The 12,310-nt window shown below is 30.0% G+C and overlaps 1 protein-coding gene across 1 annotated transcript; it reads right to left on the reverse strand.

Moving 5' to 3' along the window:
- Positions 1–6,931: 6,931 nt before the first annotated feature.
- Positions 6,932–12,086, reverse strand: LOC131155117 (uncharacterized). The gene is made up of 3 exons (XM_058108045.1): positions 12,074–12,086; positions 10,225–10,676; positions 6,932–7,255 (listed from the first exon to the last, which is right to left on the reverse strand). Exons 1-3 carry the CDS (start codon positions 12,084–12,086, stop codon positions 6,932–6,934), a joined length of 789 nt encoding a protein of 262 aa, XP_057964028.1.
- Positions 12,087–12,310: the final 224 nt, after the last annotated feature.

Consider the following 12,310-nt stretch of genomic DNA (forward strand, 5'->3'; position numbering starts at 1 on the left):
TAATAGAATGAAAAATAAGTCTTTTCTTTTCTTTTCCCTTTTTTTGTAAAAATCTCTAATACATAATTATCTATTTTTGTATTATTATTTTTATTTTATAATAGTACTTTTTATTAGGATAATATTATTTTTTATTATTGTTACTATTATTTTTTTTTCATATTTGTCAGAATGTCTCGGAGCAAGGTTCAGAATAGAGAGAAATAATAATATTAAAGGTTCAATGAAGTCGTTACTAATCTATTATTATTCTAGGTGGAGTTAGTTTGAATTATCCTTAAACTGAATCTAGTGGTCTTTGATTTACTCCTTAAAAAATAAATAAATATTAAAACCTTAAATGAAATTGTAAAATAAGGTGTGATTTAGGAATGTCTAAGAAGACCTCTAAATGAGGGGATCTTATTAGATAAATCTCACTCGGAAGTAATATGCTAGTGTAACCATCGTATTACATGGTACACTTAGTGTTTTTTGTTGCCTTTAAAAGATTTTCTATTACAAAATGAACATATTTTCCTAACTGGCTCACCTGAAAAATATTAAAGTCATGGGTTGAGTCAACTCTCAGTAAGTGGAAATATGCTATTACTAGTGTGTGATAACTAAGTTACATACACTTTAAATAACATCTGAGCTGTAATAAATGATAAATCTGTAAAACATATCTTATATTTTTCGCAATTTAAAACATAACTGTATCATATGAGTTTTCTACTTTTCATACTGCTAATATCATACTATATTTATCAAATACTGTAATACTCTATACATATACATAACTGTGTTTTATCCTTGGAACTCTATGTGTCATGATTTGACCCCTCATGACAGGGTTGTGGGGCCCGTAGGCAGGACTTAATTTAGTCGGCTCTGCAAATAAGTCACTATACTCTACACTATCTTAGCCCGGCCAAACTACATACTCTCCTAACCACGGGACTGGCTGCTACCTCGTTAAACCGGCCCCCTCAACCCAGCGATCTGGGGAGCTACAAACTCTCCGAGCACGATTGACGATACCCACACACTATCTGAGATATGTGGTTGTACTCTATCTGTATAAGCAATGGTGTTGTGCTCTGTATTTTGTATCTGTATTTGTCTGTAATCTTTTCACAGGGATAGGATACTATATATATATATCAGGTTTCCAAAATAACCATAACACTATAATTTTGTACTATAAATACTGTAATATCTGTATAACTGTAACATCTTGATGCTATACTGTATAATCTGTCTATAATAATAATCTGTCTGCATACTCTGAGTGTTATGACATTTAGGAAAACATGGCATACTATAAATACTGTATAAACTGATCTGTATAAAAAGCTGTAATATACTGATTCTGAGTAAACTGTGTTATACTAATCTAAATAAACTTCTGTATATGTATACTGATCTGGATAAACATCTATAATAAACTATTTTAAAATATACTATGATAAACATCAATCTTTAACTGTAAATACTGTATAATATGACATGCTGTAAAAAGTTATACATGTTCTATATCAAATAAATATCTACTCAAGCCACACAAGCATTAGAAACTTTTATTCTATAAATGTTGGATAATAAACTGGTATATATAAAATCTTTGCTAATATCGTAAAACTCTTAACATAACATATTTCCCTTACCTAATTTCTGAAAAGCCCCTATTGAACTCTGGCACTACACCCACAGGGTTCTCCATCCAACATCCTGAAAACAACATTTATGATAAAAAATGGTTAACAAAATAAAATTATGTTTACAAGAAATGGATTAAATCTTTAGATTTAAAATTTGAACGAAAGTAACAGAATATAATGTATAATTCCAAACTCAAAACTTAAGAGAGGAATATGAGTTGGGTGCCAGCATGCCACTCAAAATCACAAAACTGCATATTTATGTTTAAATGTGGTCCTGTCAACTGTCTTGCCTAACTTGAAATTGACTATCCGCCTCGCATTTTCTATGTGCGGGACAATTGGACAGCTTATTGGGATGGGGTTTGAGAAGAGAGGATAACCATATCTGTGGATGAAATTAAATCTTTGGTCGGTAGATGAAATTAAAGAAGGGGATAAGAAATTAATATTTTCATTGGTTATTAAAATAGAAAAGAAATCAAGGTAGAAATGAAATTAAGGTACAAATGGAGTTGTTTTTAAATGTAATTACTGGATTTAGTTAGTAATATGAAATGATTATGCAATTTCAATTTCATTTTCTTTTCAGCATTTCATATTTTTCAATAGTTTATGTAATAGAATGAAAAATAAGTCTTTTTTTTTTGTAAAAATCTCTAATACATAATTATCTATTTTTGTATTATTATTTCAATTTTATAATAGTAATTTTTATTAGGATAATATTATTTTTTATTATTGTTACTATTATTTTTTTTTCCATATTTGTCATAATGTCTCGGAGGAAGGTTTAGAATAGAGAGAAATAATAATATCAAAGGTTCAATGTAGTCGTCACTAATCTGTTATTATTCTAGGTGTAGTTAGTTTGAATTATCCTTAAACTGAATCTAGTGGTCTTTGATTAACTCCTTAAAAAATAAATAAATATTAAAACCTTAAATGAAATTGTAAAATAAGGTAGGATTTAGGAATGTCTAAGAAGATCTCTAAATGAGTGGATCTTATTAAATAAATCTCACTCGGAAGTAACATAGGTGAGGTCTTAAACACCCATTTACCCTTTGTTTAATCATTGGGACGCACACATGTAAAATATAATATACTTATAATAATTCAACAAATTCATCCAATTTGAGTAAGAAAAAAGAGTTTTTAAAAATTTCCCAAGTTTCTAAAATTTTTTTAAGAATTTTCTTAAAATTTTTCTACAATTCGCTGGAATGTTTAAATACTTTTTGTCAATTTATTTAATTTTGATATTTTATTTTTCTTTTTCTTTTTCTTTTGTTATTTGAGTAAAAAATAACTCAAATAATTTTTATTTTTTTTCTAATTTTTTCTATTTTTATCTTTTTTAAAAAATTTTAAAAATCAATTTTAAAATAAAACAATGGTTCGGGATGGGTTAGAACGGTTCAATCGGTCTGAATTAGGTAAACTCAGGGTGACCCGGGTCAAATCGAGTTCACTCGTTTGGGTAAAAGGGTTGCCACGTGTCTGCCAGCGATGACGATACTTGATGCTGATATTTTATGATTTTTTTTTAATTTACTGCACACAACGGGCGTTGGGCTTTTGACCCAGATTGCTGGCATTGTAAAAATCCGACCATCCAAAGAAAACACAATTTGGACAATTAGGATCGTGTTAGGATGCTCCTAAAATGCGTGGTTTTGGTTGTGCCGCACGTCACTATCTACATGGTGACATTTTAATTGTCATTTTAACAATTAGAGTTGTTATTATTATTTTCTATTATTTCTATAATAATTATTATCCTTAAATAATAATTATTTATATTTTTATATTTTTATAATTATTATTTTCATAGCAATTAATATTTCTGACATCATAATTATTATTAGTTTTTTATTTCTATTTTACTATTTTATTATTTTCCTTAAAACAATAATTAATATTATTTCAATATTTTCTTAGGACAAAAGACACTCATTTTCCCTGAGATTTGGCAAAAAGACAGATATCTCCTTTGGGATTTCAAACATGTCACAAATCTCCCTTGAGGTGAGATTTGTTAAAAAAACATAAACATCCTCTTAAAAAATTTATTTTTTTGTAAGATATAAAAGGGTGTTTGTGTCTTTTTGACAAATCTCAATGGAGGTTTTTGAAATTCTTGAAACCTAGAGGAGGTAATTGTCTTTTTACCTAATCTCATGGGAGATTAGCATCTTTTGTCCTATTTTTTTTTTTTATTTTTTATTGTTGTTCTTATTGCTGTTATTGTTTTAATAGTAATGAACAATATAATTAGTTGTTATTATTGTTACTGTAATTATTAATAATTATTTTTAATGAAAAATAGTTAATATTATTATTTGTTGTTTTTTTTATTATTTTCATAACAATGATTATTATTGTAATTATTATATTTTTTTTATTATTGCTATTACAATTTGTATAATTATTATTATTCCTAAAAATAATTATTTTTTAATTTATTATTATTCTTACTGTTATTATTAAATTGCAATAATAAATATTCTTTTTATTGTAATTGTTAGTTGTTATTATTATTATATTATCTTGTTTTTTTGTTATTATTGTTTTATATAATAAATATTATTGTCATTATAATTTTTATCAGCTGTTATTGTTGTTTGTTTTTTTTTATTACTATATTTTTTTTCATAATAGATTACTATTGTAATTATTATCTTTTATTGTTGTTACCACGGTTTTCATAATAATTATTATCCTAAAAAAATATTATTATTATTATTTACAAAAATATATATTATTTTTAGTATAATTATTAGCTATTATTATATTTATTATTTTCATAATAATTATTATCTTTAAAATAATAACAATTTTTACTTTAAATACTATAAAAAAATAAAAATATTGTTTTAATATAATGAAAATTTTTTTACAAAAATATTAATGATATCTAAAACTAAATTTTTGTTTACAGATTTTTTTTTTTCTCAAATTTCTTGTTAATCAAATACAAAAATAGGATTCCTTTATATTTTTCTTCCACTCTCTGATATTTTTGGAATTCGAAATGGGCCTTAAGCTTTTGGGTCACTGTTAATCGTTCATATATATATATATATATATATATATATATATATATATATCAAGCCCGTACGGTGATTGTTGGGGATTTGCCACAAAATATGATTTTTATTCTCCTATTTTTATGGGCAAAATATGGATACACCCAAAGCTGGAATTCTTTCTTGTCATGCAGAAACGATTGCAGAAACGATTGACAGCTTATTGGGATGGGGTTTGAGAAGAGAGGATAACCATATCTTTGGTTGGTGGATGAAATTAAACAAGGGGATAAGAAATTAATATTTTCTTTGGTTCATGGAATGATATATTAAAATAGAAAAGAAATCAAGGTAGAAATAGAATTGTTTTAAATGTAATTACTTGACTTAGTTAGTAATATGAAATGATTATGCAATTTCAATTTTAATTTCTTTCCAACATTTCATATTTTTCAATAGCTTATGTAATAGAATGAAAAATAAGACTTTTTTTTTTTTTGTAAAAATCTCTAATACATAATTATCTATTTTTGTATTATTATTTCAATTTTATAATAGTAATTTTTATTATGGTAATATTATTTTTTATTATTGTTACTATTATTTTTTTTTCTGTATTTGTCAGAATGTCCCGAAGGAAGGTTTGGAATAGAGATAAATAATAATATCAAAGGTTCAATAGAAATGATAATAAGAATTCTTGTCATGCTTAAGTACTTAAAAATAATTTTTTTAAAAAAATAAACAAACAAAAGGATGAAGATATGGAACACCTTCAACCTGAATCTGGATTTTTATCAAGATGGTATTGAATGGAAAATATCCTATAAGCTTTCTTTATTTCTGAATAAGATGCGACAACGTAAGTTCTTTGCAGCAAGCAATTTCGACATTTACAAAATATAGACCTTGGAATATATGATACGTTTACTAAATGAGAACTTTGGTATTTTTAGTGCCTTTGATAGTTAGATCCTAGTAAAACTTTTACTCTAGAAAGCCAAAACATGCATTATACAAGTGTGAAATGTTGGGTGTTCTTGAGCCTTCTCGTGTAAGAAAATTTTCATAAATATATTGCAACCAAGGATCTTCAATTATCATGAACTTCACATCAATTACTTTGTGCGGAAAATAAATAAATCATAAACTGTAAACTTTACATACCAGAATCGGCCATATCGAACCTATTGAGAAGAGCACCCGAAGAATCCGAAGAAATCGTTTCTCCCACTTCTCCTCTTTCTCTTTCCTTCCTTCACCAGATCTATGTGATCTCCTGATGATTAGAGAAGTAGAGGCAGAGAGAGGACAATTCCTTTCTTCCTATACCCTTATAGCTACACCCATAATAGTAGCTAATACATTATATATATATATATATATATATATATATATATATATATTATATACATATATATCTATAATATTTATGTATAAGAATCTCTTCATACTTCCACCATTAATTTCTCATATTAAATAAGCTAACCTTTTAATTAACCCATACAACCATTAATTCGTATCCTTATCATATGGGACACATTCCCTATATGTGGGACCCACATCATTCATGTGGGACATATCCTTTGAGATATAAATCATACATTCTCTCACATCATTCATTAGCTTATTTATACTTTTCAATGAGATTAACATAATATCATAATCAAGTAACCCATTAGTACGAGTCGTGACGGTAAATATCATTAGAGCAACATCTTCCCTTTCATGTACCACAAAACTAATAAACCACTTAACTACGATCTATAATAAGAAGTAACCATACTGTCCCTTTAATGTCTTTATCAAAGACTATTTCTGTTTAACAGTGAACCATCTCTATAATCACGTGATTTATGCTAAATAGAAATAATGTTCAGAAACACTTTTATTGATATCATTATACATATTATAGAACAAAACATAAAGATCCACTATTATACATCAAGGATTACAACAAAGACCCATGTGATCAGCATGTTCTTTAAATGCCTTTGGTGTCAATCTTTTCGTTAAAGTATCTGCTATCATGAGCTCAGTCCTTATATGTTCTATAAGTACTGTCTGTTTTCGAACTTCCCCCTTAACGTCCAAATACTTGAGCTCCATATGCTTAGCGCCATTAGAGTATTTGTCGTTTTTGGAGAAAAAGACTGCTGCGGAATTATCACAATAAATTCTCAACGGCCTGGCTATACTGTTGACAATCCCAAGTCTTGAGATAAAGTTCCACAACCACAAAACCTGAATCGTGGCCTAAAAGGACGCCACAAATTCAGCTTCCATAGTAGATGCTGCTATGATAGTTTGTTTGGCGCTTTTCCATGATATTGCTCCTCCAGCTAACAGGAACAAATAGTCATACGTTGACTTACGACTATCAACGCATCCAGCAAAATTTGAGTCAGAGTAGCCAACCACCTCCAACTGATCTGTTCTCCTATTTGTGAGCATACAGTGTTTGGTTCCTTTTAAGTACCTCAAGACTTTCTTTGCAGCTTTCCAATGCTCCATTCCGGGATTACTTTGGTACCTCTCGAGCATCCCAACTGTAAAACTAATATTTGGTCTCGTACAAGTCTGCACATACATCAAACTCCCAACAACAGAAGCAAAAGGAATATTTTCCATACTTTTCTTTTCGAATTCATTCTGCGGACAATCTTTTAGACTGAACTTGTCCCCTTTACAAATAGGAGCGGGAGTTGGTTTACAATCAGCCATATGAAATCTTTCTAAAACTTTATTAATATATCCTTTCTGAGACAACCCTAACAATCCAAGTGATCTATCCCAGAATATTTCAATTCCAATAACATAAGTTGCCTCACCCATATCTTTCATTTCAAAGTTCATAGAAAGAAATCTCTTGGTATCATTCAATAAGCCAAGATCATTACTGGCAAGTAAAATATCATCAACATATAGAATCAGAAAGATAAACTTGCTCCCACTGACCTTTAGATATATACACCGATCAACAGTGTTTTCTTTAAAACCAAAGATCGTGATGGTATCATGAAATTTAAAATATCATTGCCTGGAAGCTTGTTTAAGTCCATATATTGATTTCTTTAATTTGCAAACCATGTGCTCTTTTCCTTTAATCATTAAACCTTCAAGAAGATCCATATATACGTCTTCATCTAAATTCCCATTTAAAAAAGCAGTTTTCACATCCATTTGGTGTAACTCTAAATCAAAATGAGCCACCAAAGTCATAATGATTCTAAGAGAGTCCTTTTTAGACATAGGAGAAAACGTCTCTTTATAATCAACACCTTCCCTCTGAGTGAAACTCTTTGCTACAAGTCTAGCTTTATATCGTTCAATGTTGCCATTACAGTCGTGTTTTGTCTTAAAGACCCATTTACACCCAACTGTTTTAAACCCTTCAGGAAAATCAACGATGTCCCAGACTTTATTCTGTTCCATAGATTTCAACTCATCATTTATGTCATTGATCCACTTTTCAGAATCATCACTTTCAATGGCTTGTGAAAACGTAACCGGGTCCTTACTAGTTCCCAAATCATAATCAGCCTCTTACAGATATACTGAATAATCATCAGAAATAGCTGGTTTCCTTACTCTTTGAGATCTCCTTAATTCTATTTCTTATGATTGTTCTGCAATTGGCTCGATGGTGACATTTTCATTACCAAGTGATACATCATTAGATTGGTGTTCAGTGTTATCATGCCTTTCAACAACTAACGGAACAATAATGTCTGTTAAAGGTCTAGATATCGGTATAGGAACTTGAATTTCTTTAATGACCAGATTTCGTGATATATCACTCCCACTAATTTCACCATTTTCAAGGAACTTTACATTACCAGATTCAACTATTCTCATACTATGATTAGGACAATAAAACCTATACCCTTTAGACTTTTCTGGGTATTCAATAAAATACCCACTCACAGTCCTTGAATCCAATGTCCTTTCATTTGGATTATAGACTCTAATCTCTGCTGGACAACCCCAAACATGAAAGTGCCTTAAACTCGGTTTCCTTCCCGTCCACAGTTCAAAAGGAGTTTTCTGAACTACCTTACTAGGAACCCGATTTAGCACATACACTGCTGTTTTAAGGGCTTCCAACCATAATGAAATGGGTACTGAGGAATTACTTAACATACTCCTAACCATTTCTATAAGAGTACGATTTTGCCTTTCAGCTACACCATTCTGCTGAGGTGTACCAGGCATTGTGTATTGAGCACAAATACCATGTTGTTCTAGGAATTTAGCAAATGATCTTGGACATTGTTTTATGCCATCATACCTACCATAATACTCTCCTCCTCTGTTAGATCTAATGATTTTTACTTTCCTATCTAATTGTTGCTCCACTTCAGCAACATATGCCTTTAAAGCATCTATTGCTTGAGACTTTTCATGCAACAAATAGATATAGCCATATCGTGAAAAATCATCAATAAAGGTGATAAAATACTTTTCTCCACCTAAAGATGGTGAGTCAAAAGGCCCACATACATCAGTATGAACAATTTCCAGTAGATTCTTACTTCTTGTGGCTCCTTTCTTTGTATATTTAGTTTGCTTTCCTTTAATACAATTAATACATACATCGAAATCAGTAAAATCAAGGTTCATGAGAACCTCATCCTTTACCAATCTCTCTATTCTTTCCCTGGATATATGACCCAGTCTTCTATGCCATAAGAAAGAGGAATTCTCGTTTATTCTACTATGATTAGTTCCAATATTATGATGCATAGTGAGGAGTGTTTCAACAAACTTTTCATTAAGATTAAATTTATATAACCCCTCATACAAAATACCAGAGTCAACATGTAAGTCACCTTTCATAATATGGAAACCTTTATGTTCAAAATAAAAACCATAACCGTCATTATCTAATCTAGACATGGAAATTAAGTTCCTAGAAATATTTGGAACATACAAAGTATCAAACAGGTCTAAACAATGACCCGATTCAAGATACAACCAAACAGTTCCAATACCCATAACTGGCACTTGATTTCCATTCCCCAAGACTATCATGTGTTCATTTTCCTTTATGCTCTAGATCATAAGGTATTCCTGCATCAAATTGGAAACATGAACAGTAGAATCAGAGTCAATCCACCAAGTGTTAGAAGGAACTTGTGTCATGTTTGATTCGAAACATACATAAGCTAAAGGCTTACCTTTCTTTTCGAACCATGTTTTACGTTTCAGGCAATTTTTCTTTAAATGCCCATAGCCACAACAAAAGTAACACTTGAGACCATAATGTTCCTTCCTGCGAGCCTCACCACCATACGAAGTACTTGCCACCTTCAATGGATCTTTCTTTAAACCTTTCTTTATTTTCTTTCCTTTACTTCCAGCTGCGTGACTCATGACATTTACTGATGTTGTCCCTGTTGTTTGAGTCTTGCCTCTTCTTGAACTAACATGCTTGCCAATTCATTCACATTCCATTTTTCTTTAATTGTGTTATAGTGAATCTGAAAAGGCCCGTACTAAGGAGGCAAAGAGTTCAAAATAAATTGAACAATGAAGTTTTCATTAACATTCATTCCCAAAGTATTAAGTCTAGCAGCCAGATTAGACATTTCTAGGACATGTTCATTCATTCCTTTTCTGCCATCAAATTTCATTGTGGTTAGTTCAGCCATCAACCTTCCTGCAAGGGACTTATCAGCCGAATGAAATTTATCTTCCACTGCCTTAAGATATTCCTTTGCGTTATCTAGTTGAGGAAGTGTTGATTTAATATTATTTGCTTTACACATTCGCATAAACATCATACTTAATCTGTTCGACCTTTCCCATGACTTATACAAAGCTTGCTGTTTCGAATTGCTGGTTTCAGTAATAGTAGCCGGTTTATCCATTCGCAGAGCTAAGTCTAGATCCAGAACACCAAGGTGAAACTGAATTTGTTCATTCCAGTTAGAAAAATTTGTCCCATTAAAGATTGGAACAGAAGAAGCCAGCGAATGTAATGAAACAGGAACAGACACTGCAATAACACAAAATGCTCACTACATTAATGTTTTGAGTTTAGAACATTTCATTAGTAAATTGCATTCAATCTTTGGATCAACTTATGCAATATACTAATCCTTACACTTACTCGTAATTTTCATTCATCAAGACAAAATTGATAACCTTTATAAAATTTGATTGGTCTGTCACCTTTGAGCAGACATCTCAATCTCACTATCATTCATTAATTATCCTGATTAAATCAATGACTATTTGAAAGTTGGTGCCCCTTTGGACACCAGCCATAATATTCAAATAATTATTCTGTAATAATTTTTGCAAGATTATATCTCAATTCAATGTTTATAATTTTTCTTAACGAAATCACTTTGGTGATAACAAGCTAATCATAATATAAACATTGAATGATTCCATACTCAGCAAAATTAATCCAAGTTTAAAGCAGATAATTAATTTCTCACAATGACAATTTACTTGGATTAATATTTTATTTTATTTTATGTAAAATCTGGCAATGCAAGAATTAAAAACACTGCAGCCTGTACATTTAAAAACTGGCAGCCTATATATTCAAAAAGCTGGCAGCTCATACAATTAAAAACTGCAGCCCATATATTAAAAAACTGGCAGCCCATACAATTAAAAACTGCAACCCATATATTAAAAAATTGGCAGCCCACACAATTAAAAACTATAGCCCATATATTAAAAAACTGGCAGCCCATACAATTAAAAACCAATTAAAAAACTGCGACCCATATATTAAAAAAACTGGCAACCCAAACAATTAAAAACTGCAGCCCATATATTAAAAAACTGGCAGCCCATACAATTAAAAATCAATTAAAAAACTGCAGCCCATATATTAAAAAACTATAGTCCAACATTCATTTCAAAATACCAATCCATAATATACAATAGATAATCAATTTCCCAATATAAGAATTTTACTTACTTTCATGTAAAATTCTCTTACTTATGCATGTATAATATGTGAGTATTATATTATTAATAAAATTATTTGCATGCATATCATTCAGCAGCCCTACTTTAATATCACTTTATAGGGGAAAACCGTTAATAATCCACATCAAAGAAAATTTTCAAATCAACAAAAAACCTTATAAATCCATTAAAGGAATCATTTATCATATGAATTCTTCAGTTCGATTCCAGTAAATATTATGAACACAAATTTTCACATGAACCCATAACAAGATTGTAAGGAGTTAATTGAAATGATCTTTATCATGAAAGGAAGATCATGCTAATTTCAAACTTGGCTCTGATACCACATGTAAGAAAATTTTCATAAATATATTACAACCAAGGATCTTCAATTATCATGAACTTCACATCAATTGCTTTATGTGGAAAATAAATAAATCATAAACTATAAACTTTACATACCGGAATTGGCCATATCGAACCTATTGAGAAGAACACCCGGAGAATCCGAAGAAATCGTTTCTCCCACTTCTCCTCTTTCTCTTTCCTTCCTTCACCAGATCTATGAGATCTCTTGATGATTAGAGAAGTAGAGGTAGAGAGAGGACAATTCCTTTCTTCCTATGCCCTTATAGCTACACCCATAATAGTAGCTAATATATATATTATATATATATATATATATATATATATATTATA

This window comes from Malania oleifera, chromosome 5 (assembly GCF_029873635.1).
Source record: "Malania oleifera isolate guangnan ecotype guangnan chromosome 5, ASM2987363v1, whole genome shotgun sequence".
Taxonomy (NCBI): Eukaryota; Viridiplantae; Streptophyta; class Magnoliopsida; order Santalales; family Ximeniaceae; genus Malania; species Malania oleifera.